This window comes from Carassius auratus, unplaced genomic scaffold (assembly GCF_003368295.1).
Source record: "Carassius auratus strain Wakin unplaced genomic scaffold, ASM336829v1 scaf_tig00027954, whole genome shotgun sequence".
Taxonomy (NCBI): Eukaryota; Metazoa; Chordata; class Actinopteri; order Cypriniformes; family Cyprinidae; genus Carassius; species Carassius auratus.
The window spans coordinates 122590-138380 of record NW_020525644.1 but is presented as its reverse complement, the minus strand read 5'-3'; the positions used below and the strand labels follow the sequence as shown (position 1 = coordinate 138380).

The window sequence follows — 15791 nt, the reverse complement described above, 5'->3', positions numbered from 1 at the left end:
GGCTTATGGACTGGCATTTAGTTTAAAAACAAAAACCAAACAACATTTAAGGAGTTGGAAAATTAAGAAAGTTTTAATTTCAGAACATTTCAGAATATTTCAACTATCGCAGATGTTAAAGTGCTTTCCTGACACTTTTTTCGCTTGAATCCATCCTTGCTGAAAAAAAATTATTTGTTTATATGGTATACAGTACCTGCTTAGCTTATTATATAGGCTAGTAGTGAGTTATAGTTATATAGTTTTTCCCAAAATTGTAATGTTTTCAAACTTGTTGTTGTTTAACTAAATAAACAGTGACATCTACAGCAGTGATTTTCTGCACCGTAATCACTCTTCGGCTGTTCCAATCTTGTATGGCAATGTATACTAAACAGATCGCAGCACGGTGAAGCACTATCAGCGGCACACACGATAGGAAGTTCATACAATAAGACCCGGCGCTATTATAAGACTTATCTCTAAGCCATTTATCACAGACCTGCTCTGATTGTGAGGATCTGGCACCTTCAACGTGAGGACGAATTGCCCTGTATCAGTGAAAAATAACAATTGTGATTACAATGCATCCGGTTCTCTCTTGAATACAATTACACTTGATAAATGCCTGCACAAAAATTAAAATAAATCAAATTAAATGTGCCAGAGTTACATCGTTTGCAGGGTTGTTTATTCTCAACATTCGCCACAGGGCGGCGCACTTTTGATGAACAGGTCCCATAATGCCCATAACTGAGCGCAGATGGCATCTCAGCACTTGTGAACAACAGTTTAGAGACATAAAAATGCAATTCAAAATTATTGCAACAAATATCAATTAAAACATATGGACGTAACATGAACGGATTTTACAAACATTTTCTCTCGTTTCCCTTTGCAAAAAAACATACATAAACAAAGTGTTTGCTCACGTATGGGTTTAAAAATATATTCATAAAATAAAATAAAAATGCATATTTCTGTCTGTACATGCTCTCCTTGCATATTCTATCGATATATGTAGTGGCATTTAGTAAAAAAAAACAAACACAAAAAAACAACAGCATATATTTATACAGGATTAATGTCCAGTTTAAGGAGTTATTACAATATTTGAACTAAAGGCATGTGTTAAAATGCTAAAAAAGAGAAGAAAAAAGAATGACCACAATATGGACCTGAGTGTTAGAAAGTCTCCTGAACAGGAGGTCCTGCTAGTAATGCATAAAACACACTCTCAAAAAAATCAGGACAGTTTCATTTAGTAATGAGCAAGTAAAAAAATGAACAATCAACACCCGTGAAGTCACATTCAGAAGCTTATAGACCCTTGTGCTTTCTTCTTGCATTTCTAGAAAAGATTTCCATAGACTGGCTATTTTCATTTTTCATAAAGGTTTAAACATAGCCTAGAGCTAGGAGTTTATTTGAAGACTTCATGGAAATCTGACTGCCGGGAGTCAGGACTCTTCAATTGTATCACTCCCACTAGTACCTTTGGAATATGCAGAAGTCTAGCTGATTAGCCGAGTCCACAACTTTGTGTGATTACAGAGCTTCAGTGATTGTGGGGTCGTCCTGGCAGTGGGTTACATAGTAGTCATGAACATACATCAGAACTGCAATAGGTTGACCAATAATGAGTGATAGCCACACAGCAGCGTTTCCATAATTACCACGAAGAAACCTGGCCACAAACCATGCCAGTGGGAGCTGAAACACATTATTAGTATTTTTTAAGTAAACTGTAAATAACTACTGCCAAAAAAAGATAATTAGACAATTTACACACACACACAAAAAAAAAAATCATACCTGTGCCATCATGCCCATAAACGCCCACAGTCTGAACATCCTTAGAGGGACACTGACCAGGTACTGCAGACAGGGACATATACTTACATTAAACACATTAGACTCCAAGTTTCTAAGAGGACTTCATTTTGTTAATTTTTTATCCATTTTAATCTGCAGTTATCAAAGCCAACTGACTGAAGAAGTGAGTCATCTGACTGATTCAGTTCATTACTCTGATGAGTCTGATTCAACAAATGACTCATTGACTATAAAAATAAATGAATGGAATTCTCTCATTATTTACTCACCCTCACTGCATTTATTTCCGTCGAACACAAAAGTTTAAATATTTTAAGACTGAACAACAGGTCCTTTTAGGGCTGAACAGAACTGTCACTGTATGCCAAGAAGTGCCTAAGAATTCTTTAAAATTCCTCCTTTTGTGTTTGACAGAAAGAACAATTGCATATATGTCTGAAATGGCATAATGAATAAGTAATTCATTTTTACAATTAATAAAAAAGCAACCCCGAGTGATTCATTTGAATTCACTCATTCATTTAAAATTTAAGGAGAATGCAATACAAAGTTGATTTCTTACCACCTCAGCTCAAAACTCATATAATAGCCTTCATATAAAAACCTTCCAAATGTATTTTTGTGAATAAATTATTTAGCTCAAATTTCATATAACATATATATATTTGTTGCACTACTCTTTTAAATCCTGAAGAGTGGAGTGCAAATCTGTCTTGTTATATGAATTTAGCGACTCTCAATTCACACCAGGAAACCCAGAATCACAAAACCAAAATGTTGATTAAGTACTGAAGGGGTGATCATTGTGTCCTTTAACTAGGTGCTTAACCTCTAGTTCACTCCGGGGAATCTTGAAACACTGACATTCCTGTTACAACCCTCACTAGATCAGCACATCAGCTCTAAATAAATGACCACTTTTTAAAATTTCAGCATATCTTTACACCTCCGGTTTTAGATATTTGTGAGAGGAAACTTTAATCTCCATCTGAGCTTTCGGAGTCTTTACTGTGATCCTGGATCTGGTTCTGAGGCGTCCTGTGAAGGTCAATGTTTTTTAATAAGACGGTTAAGAATACTATCTGCCTGCACCTGCGGACTGGACACATCTTCCTCTCTGATTCCACCCTCCCTCTCCCTTCCTCCAGCTCAGCTCACAGCTTATCACAGACAACAGCAGCCTGATAGGCGCCTGTTCTTCCTCTTCCTCATCCCTCGTTCTGACCTTCATCTCCTCTGAAGAGCGGTGGCTACCAGCCAAACGCCGGGCACCTGCTTCTGAGTCAGGGAAATGAGACTGCCTCGGGAGTGAAGAACATCTAGAACTTTACAAATTATTCTAGAATACACAGCTGCTTCAGAGAACAGCTGCTTGCTGCAATGTCCAAAGAGACCAAAGTTTTGCTACGTTGGGTGTTATGTACTATTTTGATGTTAAAATACTTTCTTAATTTTCCAGCCTCATATGCAGATACATCTGAATACTATCATTCAACATTTTGCTTTTTTTTTTTTTAAAGAAATTAATATTCAGCAAGGAAGCATTAAACTGATCTAAAGTAACAGTAAAGACATTTATAATGTTACTAAAGGTGTCTATTAAATCAAATGCTGTTCTTTTGAACTTTTCATTTTTCAAAGAATCCTAAAAGCATGGTACAAAAATATTAAGCAGCGCCAACTGTTTTCAACAGTTATCATATTGATAAAAAATGCTAAAAATGATTTCTAAAGGATCATGTGACACTGGAGACTGGAGAAGCAGCTGCTGAAGATTCAGCGTTGCTATCACAAGAATAAATTACGATGTTAGGTATGTATGCAGCGATATTCAAATTTAGTTGACACCAATAAGCCATAAATTATTTTCATGTTATGGCTGATAATTGGTAAATGGCTGATATTAAAATGGGATAATGTTTTGTCTAGAAGAAATTAAAACACAGAAAAACTACGGCTGTCGAATGATTAATTGCAATTAATCGCATCCAAAGTAAAAGTTTGTTTTACATAAAATATGTCTGTGTAGTGTGTATATTTATTATGTATATACACACATGCATGTATATATATATATATATATATATATATATAGAGAGAGAGAGAGAGAGAGAGAGAGAGAGAGAGAGAGAGAGAGAGAGAGAGAGAGGGAGAGAGAATTAATATATAAATAAAACACTTTTTAAATGCACGTGTATGTATTTCTACATAATTAAAATACATAGTACACCCGCTTTTATTATGCAAACACAAATTTTAATTTTGGATGCGATTAATTAATCAATTTGCAGCCCTAAATAAAATAAAACCAATTGAATTTAAATAGCAACAGCAAGCTAGCTTTGAAAGCAAGATCCCACCCCTGAATAATCACTCTGTAAAGCCACGCCTCCTATAAAACACAAGAACGTCCACTGGCAGACCAGAGCTAACCAGCGACAGGATGAGAGACGGCGTTGGTGGAGGACTGAATGAATCGTTGTCAGATTACCTCATATCTCATACATCATTGAGAAAACATTACAGTACAAAGCACATTATATTACAATAATAACGCCTTCCATTCTCACTTGGTCTGCAATAGCGTAATGGAACGCGTTGATGGTGAATCATATCTGGTGCACGGAGGTATGCAAATACATGATAGGCAGGAAGAACAGCCTATCGTAATCTTAGGACCGAAGATTTTGATTGGGCAAACATTGTATGGTCCTACGCCTTCCACAGATGAAATAAATTTTATTTATTATTTATTATTTTATTAACAATTATCAGGATGAGACTTTCAGCCAGCATAACAAAAAATGTTTTTGAACCAAATCACCTACCCTGCCTTTAAGTAGCGTTTTTAAAAATTGGATTCATGTTTGTTAGTTTATGTTTATGTGGTATTTTAATGGTAATAATAGTAAACCAAGGTAATATTCTGTATGTAAATACACTAGCTTCTAAAATATCAGTGTTTTGCTATTGAGAAATAGCACATTTCTAAAAAAGCTAGAATTCACACAGGTTGTTACCCTGATCAGATCGCTAACTTTTATTTGCCATGACCCGACAGAATATTTAAAACAGCGTGTGATTTATTCACATCTCACCTCGTGAAAAAAAGCAGAGGCGAAAAATACAGCTGATTGGCTCAATAACTTGCCAGCACCTCTTCTCAGCAACGGCTTGTAAAAGTGCCTTTGAAAACAGGAGAGAGAAGCACATAAACTCACAGTCAGTGTGAACCGTAAATAACCATACGTTTCTCGCGGATAGATCACATTATAATCTCTCTTCATTATAGTCTCTGTGAGTTTTACTGTGTCATATTTCATCTCGCCTCCCAACAGCTGTCCGCCGTCTCTTTCAAAACCTCCGTTCACTCACCGGAGACACCACTTGTGCACGGGAATATTCCAGTTTTGCCAGAAGTACGTTATTGTCTCGGAGTTCCTAGAAAAAACCCAGAGTCATAATCTATCTGAGACTTAAAATCTAAATTCAGCAAATGAAATGGTAATGGAACAGGCGGAAATTGCATATATAAACCAGACTGACTGCATTAAAGCCAAACGCGTGAGTGTGGTGTGAAAGTGGTACCTCTAGCTGCCCAAATAAAGCTTTTTTTTTTAATTTAAAGAGAAATAACTGTTAAGAACACTCACCACCAGTCACGGTAGAATTCCCGATCTCCAAACCTCAATATCTCAGCCACAAAGTTCATTGAGGAATGGAAAAAACAGTAGAAGAAAATCAACCAGATGAGATGGTTGGGCACCTAATATAAAAAAAGATATCAGTATTCATTCCATCATTCTTTTCTTGCTTCATATTCTCCTTCAAAACAACAGATCTAAGCAAAAAACTGAACATAGGTTTATGTTTCTATTCTGAGGAGGATTTTAGTTTAGTTGGTTTAACTTACTGCTAGTCTAAGCAGACGCTCTGTCATTCTACTGTAGTCCATTTCCTGCAAAATAAAAAACGTTTCACTGAATTAAATAAAGCGCCTCTTTTTAAGGGACGGAAAAAAGAAGATAAAGCACATGAACAAACCTGCAATGGCTTCATTGAACTCCGAATGATTGGCACCATCCACTGAAAGAACATTAGATATGAAATATGTCTTAAAGACATGAAAACTGCAGGTGTGATGTGATTACCGAATGCACTGTGATGCTCACCTGCTGCGTTAAACCAACTAATAACTGAGTGAGGAGCAACTGCAAGAGACAAGCAAAACTTTTGATTTCTCACAAAATATAAAAACGAAATGATAACAATGCTGTTTACATAAGAATGTCTCTGTGTGTGTGTGAATTAAATGTGTAATTTGCAACAGCTATAACCAGAAGTAATGCCCTAACAACAAGCACTTTCATAAATAAAAATTACCCTCATACATTACCCTCCCAGCAGTTGTTTGCAAACAAAAAGCTAATTCCCATGATTTATTGCCATTTGCAGATTTAGACAAGAATGCAATATTCACAAAATTAACAAGGCATAATATACAGTGACCAAATCTGGTATTGCAACTTATCAATGTAATGATGAGCTCAACACGAACTGCCAATACTGTCAGGACATATGTCTATGCCAATTGCCTACCATCTCAAAGAGCCTCCTGAGCAGAAATCCCATTCGGATGGATTCAGAGCGGGGAAAATTGAGCTCATAGCACAGGGTTGGAGCAAAAACAAAATAATACATATCTGAAAAACACAAGGCAAAATACTAACTACAAGTTCTCAGGTCATCTGAAGTCATAGTATTTGACAAAATTGTTGTTAAATGTCATGAAAATAAAACAAACTCTTTAATTAAGTTTGGAAATAACATTTGGTGACTGGACTGTAAGGCACAGCTCACCCCTGAGAGAGAGATTTCCTGGGTAAGACACATGTGACTGCATACGGCTGGACGCAGATGGAGATGATGGACCTAAAAAAAAACACAGAAACTGTCAAGAGATAAACGAATCTGCTTCTAAAGTCATTTAAACCTGATGTTCAGCTAAGGAATAAGGTCTCAGCAACTCACTCCGCACAGTCACAGCATTTACTACAAAACATATTGAAATGTCGGAAGGACATCACTAAAACAATTATATTAAAATTGATCTCATAACCAGTCCATCCAGGATTTTGCAGTCTTGCGCTTACAAGAATTAAAGGGAAAGTCCACCCAAAAATGAACTGTCATCACTTACTCACCCTCATGTCATTCCAAATCTGTATGCCTTACTATTTTGTGGAACATATAAGAAGATATTTTGAAGAATGTTGGTAACTAAACAGTTTACGGTAGTCATTGACTTCCATAGTTTTTTTTTCTTCCCCATTTGGAAGTCAATAGCTAACCGTTCAGTTACCAGTGTTCTTTAAGAAGGAAACTCATAGAGGTTTGGAACAACATGAGAGTGAGTAAATGATGACATGGTTTTCATTTTTGGGTAAACTAGCTTGCACTCTTGTCTTATTTCTGTAACCTTTTCTGCAAACATGTTAACCTGTGTCTAACACTATTCTGCATAATTATAAAGATTTCTATACAGTGTCACTAATTGCCTTGTGCATTTTATTACATAAACATAAGGATTATTGCTAGCTTTTCACTGCTAAACAACACACACAAAATTGCTGCAAATACTATCACAATTTTTGAGAAAAGGTACAGAAAAACCTATTATTTTGGGCTTCAAATATTTGAAAAGATCCAATGGAATCCTGATGGGACTGTATAACTTATGAACAACCTCTTAAACGTTAATTTATGTATTAACATCTTAATCTTGTTTCTTTTGTGTAACACATTTTCCTTCTGCCTTTTTCAGTGCAAACAGTAAATCATTCATTGTAGCAGGATCGTTGCTAAAATTCACATGACCCTGAAACAATTTTATGGATGGGGCCCCCTAATTACTGTACCAGGACAAGATCAATGTCTGAATTGCAGCATTGCATTTATTGTATTGTAACTAGTCTTATAATAGCCAACAGGGGGCACAAAAATGACATCTCAGTTTTGGACATACTGTATACTGCACTCCAGTAAATACATTGAACTAGCATTTCCATACCCTTTATACTTCTTCACCTAATGTTTGATGAGAGGTGGATGTATTTACTCACATGAAAGAGATCTGGAGAGGCTGCGGGCCTTCACTTGTGTTCTCTCTCTGCACCACCTATTAACATCCTTATAGGAGTACATTTTCAAAAACAGGATGGTGTAGACTCCCAAAGCAAATGCCCCTCCAACTGCATAAAAGGACACAATTGCAGAAAGATGCCATTAGACTTATTCAACATATTTGGATCTCGTTTCTTTCTTTTAATACCTGAATATATAAGCAACACATGAGGTTTGTACACTTCTATCACAACACCACAGCATGCCCCCTTTCAAAGGTTCATAACCCATAGTCACGTGACCCAACACGTTCAGACTCATAGCCCATCACCACAGACCTGGCTCACACCTTCTTCTCACTCTACCACTGCTTTATCAATGGCAGCCATATGTTGGGTGGAAATGGTCTATGCAGGGGCTCTGGAGTGCATCTATGCTCCAGAGAGATGGACTCAAGGGCTGTAGGCCCTGACGGCCCCTGAAATGACCTGGCTGTCTGGTACAGGAGCAGTGTGTGCGGTACTAGGCTGACAGATGGAGGCACATTTTCTCCTCCCATGGTGCAAACAGATGAGAGTGACAGAAGAGCCAGTGAAAGTTGTAGTATGGAGAAGAGGAAGCGAGGGAATATATTTTCTCCCAAAATGCATGATCACTGAATTTAGATTTCAGTATTTGAAATGGCTAATCATATAAATCGATCACTAATAAGGACACAATGAGGGTCAGACTCAAACCTGCATCTACTGCTTCAGAACCACTGATAACCATTAGGCTGTGGCTCTAATCCAAGGATTTGTTTACTGCTATATCTTCTATTGTGGATAAAAATACAATACACATGCTAACTGATCCCATGAGATCTGAATGCTTGTTTAATGGTGGATTAGTTCAGTTTGTAAATCATAAATTGGTGCCCAATTATTTCTGCAAAGCTGGATCACCTAATCACATGACATATTATAGTCAAGAACATAAATGCAACAACAAGCAAAGCTTCTTTTTTTTGTGTGTTGATGACGGCCTAGAAAAACAAGTATGACATAAGTGATGCACTGGTATAAAATTTATTAAAAAATCTAATATGTAATATTTAATAATAATAATCTATAAAATCACATTTTGTATTAAATATATATATATATATATTTACATCTATTTGTAATTATTAATATATAAAGCATTTGTTAATAATTAAATCATCTTTGTTTTGGCCAGTAACCAATATACTGCTAATATTTAAATTACCGTACACACTATTTTTGTTCAATAAATAAAGAAAACACTAAAAACTACAATTAATCATTTTAAATGACACAATTTCATTTTAAACAAATCATTATTAAAAAAAATCACAATATTATAATTGACAGTATTGAAAATTGAATCCCATGTATGTGTTTGTGTAAGTTTTGTATTGTGCACACAATGCAAAATTAAAATTGTATGCATAATGCACAGTCTCACCTGGTGTAATAGATGGCAGCTTCAACACAACAACCACCGGAAAACACAAGATGACTGTTAAATTAAAGATATAGATCAGCAGGCCGGCCTTCTCACTGATTGACCCCTGGAAAACACAATGAGGAAACATTTAACAAGCATAATACATAATACATAATACATACAAGTGCTTGGACATCAATACAGACACCAAGTCTGATAACTGCACAATACAAACAACATTATAACATATAACACAATTCACATTTGCTGCACATAAAAAAGCATATCTTCCCTAAAAGCCCTATAATTTATTTTTTATGCACGTCTTACAAAACATCAGCAAAATGCCTGAACTGTTTAAAAGTTCATTCAGTTTCAATTCAGCCAGTTGAGCAAATGTGCTGATACTTTGCAAGCTCTCTCAAATATGCCAGGCTATTTAAAATGCAATGAATCAAATTTGCTCTCTAAACTGACCTCTTCACAACCCCTCAACGTAATTCCAAATGCCAAATTATACTGTGTAAAGTGACTGAACCCCTATATCTTTAAGACAATGGGTTTATTCGTTACGATAAACTGATTAAATGTAGAAATGTGAATGGCTTTTCAACTCACCATGGCTAGTTTTCTCTCGGTGTACAACGCCACAAATATAAAAACATTAGAAACTGCAAGCAAAGAGTAGTTATGATGTCAAATATTATCTTATTTCTTTAAAAAAAAGAAAAGAAAGGCAGTTTCAGTCATAAAAGCATTTTTCAGGGTGTAGTGAAACAGAAGAGGGTCAAAATTGTATCCTCAGGATGAACTTTACAACAGGGCAGACAGCCAGCACACACATAAACACACTCACAGCAGTCATACATTGAACAATCACACCACCTGCTACAGACACAATCGCCTGCCGCACTATAATGATTGAGGGTTAAAAAGCAATTATAACATATGCCTCTGTTTTTGATAACATGTAAAATTACACACACAATCTACATTTAATTTGATTAACAATGGGAGTGAAGTATTCTGACAATCTCCAAATCAAACTTAGTTCATTATTTGAACTCGGGGCGTGTTGTCTGCCCACCTAATTTGAATAATTTTCCTGTCTGGACTACAAAAGAATAGGCTAATCTAGGAAATTTATGCTAATCTTCCCTTAAAATACATACCAATGACAAGGCACGCAGCAGGCCAGCTATAAGGGTCCTTGAGGAACAATGACACCACTTGAATGGGGTCCACCAAAATGCCATACCTACGGTACACAAACCAGATATGTTTCCCAAACCTTTACATGTCTAAATATTTATAAATGATTACGCATAGGACACAACATGTTTCATTTCCTCTAGTGGTCTCTTGCTCTAAACCACTGATTATTTGCGGCAGTTTCTGCGGGCAGCTGTGTACATACTGTCTGCAAGCAGCAGTGTGCAACATGATGACAGCATATGGTTCTCCCAGCATGGGGTTCAGTGTTTCATTCCACTCAGGGAGAGGAAGGCCTGTACACTTATCAAACAAACCCTACAGACTCATCTTCATCGGCATGACACTCAAAACTCAGAGAGAGAGAGACAAACTGCTTTTTGCATTTTTTTTTTACACTTTTGTGTCCATTCGACACTTGCTCAATGGGGATGCTTGAGGTAAAGGTCATTGCTTGAGAGGTCATTTTAGTTTTTGATTGGATGGAGGAAGATCTGAATGCAAGTTTGCAGTCAAATGTAAGAGAGAGATGGGTTTTAAGTGAGTTAAATAAATGAAGATTAGCATACATGACCAGAGAGGAGACCGAGTTGTGACATTTTGCTTTAAAAATAAAATCAAATTAAATAAATAAATAAAACCTGCACAGTCAGATCATTCAATAGATAGTGAATTTTCATCTTTCTCCAGACTTTAAACATTCAAACTGTGTGTTTTGGCTGTTTCACTAGAAACTGTGTGCATGGTGTATTTGTTCATACCTGAGAAGGTTTTCCAAGAAGAGGCGTGCATTGCTCAAAACCTGTAAAAAAGGGCAGACACACACATATTCATGGAGAAATCAAATGAAAACCAATGCAATGATACATCACTAAGACTAGCTAAACATGTCAGAACAACCAGAATACAATCCGACAAAGATCCTTATTCACTGTCCGTACACAGTTTGCAGAGATATATTGAAATTCATGTCCATAAATCTGTACAGAAGACAGACACGCTTATTCATATGTATAGATAGAAAGAGAACAATGGAGAAGAAGAGAAAGAAAATGCAAATGCTAAGCAGAGCCTTAAAACTGGAATATGAAAGAAAAAAGTCTGGCTTAAAAAAAGGACAAAATACAGAGGACAAAATAGAGTCATCTCAACGCTCACATTAACAGCATGCTGAAGAGCGTGAATGCATTCTTCACAGTTTTGAAGACAAGGACTTGGCTGGCTGTCCTCCATGTTCAGCTGGTCTTTAGACAGACAAGCTGTTTTGGGACGTTTATTTTTAGGCGTCACTTGGCATTAAGTGTGTCTCCATAAACAGACACACTGATTAACGATTCTTCACACGCCACATGACTGCCACACACCATCCGACGTTAATCAAAATGTGTTTTTGCAATACAATTCTGCCACTAATGTGGGTTTTCCCACATGCATACATTAAGTCCATTAAAGGCATAGTTCGCAACAAAAAAAAAGAAAACTTCTTGAAAATGAAGTCACCCTCAGGTCATCCTTGAGGTAGATGAGTTTGTTTCTTCATCGGAATAGATTTGAAAAAAATTGCATTCCATCTCCATCACTTGCTCACCAATGGATCCTCTGCGGTGAATGGGTGCCGTCAGAGTCCAGCTGACAAAAACATCACAATAATCCACAGATCCATAAATGAACATGTTTTGATGTGAAAATCTTCATGTTTGTATGAATCAAAAACTAAATTAAGAAAATTGTTTTTTCAATTAATAAAATATGAGCCCTATATCCATAATATGGCCTTTTTTTTCCAGTGGACAAAAAAGTAAACAACATCAACCTTAATGATGGATTTGTTTCTTACAAAGGAGTTTTTCACTTTTTCACAAGATGTTAATCTATGGATTGGAGTTGTGTGGATTATTGTGATGTTTTATCAGTTGTTTGGTCGCTCATTCTGATGGCACCCATTCACTGCAGAGGATCCACTGACGAGCAAGTAATGTAATGCTAAAATTCACCAAATCTGTTTTGATGAGGAAACAAACTACAACTTGGATGGCCTGAGGGTGAGTAAATTTTCAGCAGATTTTCTCAAAGTCTAAATATATTTCAGATTCCAAAAGGAGATATATTGGTTGCACTTTATGTATTTATCTAAGAAAGTTCTGGTAATACAAGATAACTACATGGGTTAGAGTTAGGTTTAGAGGTAGGTTCAGGGTTAGTACCTAGCTATTACACAGTTATTGTAATTACTACAATAAGTACATAGTATGTACATGGGGAACAGGAATGTAAAATAAAGTGCTACCGATATATTTTAGCTTCATTAAGGTCTAATGATTCTACTTCATTTCAGAAAGCCAAACTTTTCAATGTGACTGTATGAACACAGTATACTCTCACACAATACACATTTAAATTATCAAATGATCTGACAATGGATGTCTGAGCAACAAGTAGGCGTTTTTCTCTGTAACTGCCAAATATGAGACGCAATAAAAATGAATAGTAATCTTTGGCAGCACCTCTGAACGAGAGGGAATGTTTACAAACCCACACTGATATCTGGGACATAGTTTAACTAGAAGAATGAGAAGGCAAGTCCAAGCATGGAGTCCACCAGGTTTGTGACTGTTTCAGACTTACCAGCATTACCACACACCAGTTCAGGATGCCTCTGTAATTTTTGAAGCCGCTTGCAGAACTCAGCATTGATTCCTGCAACTTGTGGCAGCTATAAGGAGCAAAGAATTCAATAAAGCATGACGTAAAATAAAATCAGTAATGATGATTAAACTTTACAATGTTTTATTATTGTTATTTATATGGATAAAGTCGTTTTTAAAGTATAAAGTATAAAATTCATACAGTATTACAAGGCTAAAATAATGTAAAAAGCATTTTAGACCCCCTTCCCCTCCCAAAAAACACTACATAGCATCAAACACTGTCACAGCAGTTTCCTAAACACCTGTTTGTTGCTATACAGTGCAAATTTGTCCTGATACAATGGTGTATTGTGTGATGAATGTTGATCTAACCAGGATTTTATCTAAATCTGATTTGCTTATTTCATACAGTCCTGATATTGGCTTCAAAAGAACAATAATGTTACCACTCTAATATGTTTTGCAATATCTGTGCGTGCAAAGGTTAAGCGTGATCCTCTTGTTTAATATTCTCAGGGTTTAAATCCAGCTCAAATGTATGATAATATGGATGCCACCTTAACTATACTGGAGCAGAGAGAACTTGCTGCTTTGGGAAGAGCCGCAGGCAGTACTGAAACACTGTCTGAGCCGTTCACCAATCACTACGTGCTGGGACAGCTAACCAATCCAGCACATTTAGTTTTTCAGAAGGCAGGTCTTCATCAAACCCAGAAATAATCGAACCATATGTGCCAGACTGGGGAGAAAGGTATTGAAATAATGTAAATTACATGAAAAATAAAATACTTGGTCAATAAGATAAAAGTTGGTTTTGTTCAAAGTTGCTATTATCCCCATAGGCCTTTGATATGAATATTTTTTGGTGATTAAATATTGCAGACTAAAAAGTAACTAGTAATTAGTACTCTGAGTAGTTTTTGAAAGGAGTGCTTTGTACTTTTACTTGTAATTGAGTATTATTGCAGCAATGTAACAGTACTTTTACTTAAGTACAAATTTTCAGTACTCTTTCCACCACTGGTCCCTCAACAGTGTTATGCAGCAGCGTCTCTATTCAGCAGTTATTACCTCGCTAGTGAGAAATGTCAAGTGTATTTACTTTGTTTTTGTTGGTACTGTATGCTAATTTCCGTTATTACAGTTAATTATGCGAAGTGATATGGAAATGTAATGCGGTCAAGAGAGCTGCCTGGAACTACGTTTCTATATTATGTTGCAGAATTATGTAACGTTGTCTAAAATTCCTGAAATCATCGCATGTGTTATTTTCTTTTTTGCTCAATGGGATAGTTCTTCAGTAACAGTAGGATAAGTTAAATGGTTCTTCATTTACAGTAAGATAAGTGAAATGATGGTATTTGGGGTAAAAAGAGGTTAACCGTCCTGTGACGTTACAGTGCCACATACGCACACTGGCGAAACCTGTCCGTCTCTCTGTAGTGAGTGACCATGTACTCTGTCAACAACAACCTACGTTTTTCATGACGTCCTGACGCACACTATACTTCACCTCATTCTGTCGTAGGGATCGCATTTCTGTTTGCTGTCTTCGTTTAGTTTTAAGGTTTTGGTGAAAGATTCCCGCGCCTTGGCTCCGCTTGTGAGATCACTGGTTGATGCGGTCGCGCCGTTTCGGTGTTTCACAGTCTCGCTCTTTGCGCTCGTGATAGTCGCGCGTCTACGGTTCCGTGTGATGGGCCCAAAATCACCATTGTCAGTCATGATTCCAGCAAATTTACAGCAAGCCTTTAGCAAACAAATGAAGTAAGCCGAGTTCACGCTGGAGTTTCATTTGGCTCTGCGACCGGAAAAACAAGATTTTGCTCAAAGCCCCAGTTTTGCAAGCTCTAGACTGACGCAAGATTGGTAATAACGCAGTTTGACTCAAATAGATGTTCGTGGACTTCAGCACGTTTGATAAAAACACGAGTCTCGGGGAGGTTTACGACTTTCCCCCGGATCTAGTTCCGCGTTCGTTCTGGCATTAAAAGGACTCATCTAAGCCAATAGGAGTCAGCAGTGTATAATAGTGTAACTCTAAGCTGCCTTAAAGGTCATGTTGTGATATTTCAGTAAAACCATGACCTTTATAAATAATGTAAAGTATAAGTTGAACAAAGAATAATTTATGGTGTTGAAACTCCTATTACTTTTTTTTGGCTGGGTCTTTTTTCCATACAGTGAAAGTATATCATAAAAGTTTTCATGATCTTCCTGTTAAAATATTGTATACAGTACCACTTTAATTCAAAGTAACACATTTTAATTTTATATATATATATATATATATATATATATATATATATATATACATACATACATACATACATACATACATACATACATATATATATATTTAAAAAAAATAACAGAAAGTTACTGTGGTTTCCAGAATACCACATTTAACGGTCTACATATATATATATATATATATATATATATATATATATATATATATATATATATATATACATACATACATACATACATACATACATACATACATACATATATATATATATATATATATATATATATATA

The 15791-nt window shown here is 36.1% G+C and overlaps 1 protein-coding gene across 1 annotated transcript; it reads right to left on the bottom strand.

The window, feature by feature from the left end:
- Window positions 1–653: 653 nt before the first annotated feature.
- LOC113079406 (diacylglycerol O-acyltransferase 1-like) lies at window positions 654–15246 on the bottom strand. The gene is made up of 17 exons (XM_026251674.1): window positions 14761–15246; window positions 13225–13312; window positions 11361–11401; window positions 10560–10645; window positions 10006–10058; window positions 9406–9511; window positions 7938–8066; window positions 6676–6747; window positions 6415–6518; window positions 5988–6026; window positions 5860–5901; window positions 5729–5773; window positions 5469–5581; window positions 5191–5256; window positions 4914–5001; window positions 1795–1857; window positions 654–1692 (listed from the first exon to the last, which is right to left on the bottom strand). The coding sequence occupies exons 1-17, from the start codon at window positions 14970–14972 to the stop codon at window positions 1528–1530; spliced, it is 1512 nt and encodes a 503-aa protein (XP_026107459.1). The 5' UTR covers window positions 14973–15246; the 3' UTR covers window positions 654–1527.
- Between the last annotated feature and the right edge of the window lie 545 nt (window positions 15247–15791).

Bases quoted from the DNA above. Each gene is read 5' to 3' on its own strand.
- LOC113079406 (XM_026251674.1), bottom strand. From the start codon at position 14,972: ATGACTGACAATGGTGATTTTGGGCCCATCACACGGAACCGTAGACGC. The intron at 6,748-7,937 runs GTGAGTAAATAC...GTTTTTTTTTAG, and splicing joins CCTCTCCAGATCTCTTTCAT to GTCCATCATCTCCATCTGCG. The intron at 5,257-5,468 runs GTGAGTGTTCTT...GGTTTTTTCTAG, and splicing joins GAATTCTACCGTGACTGGTG to GAACTCCGAGACAATAACGT.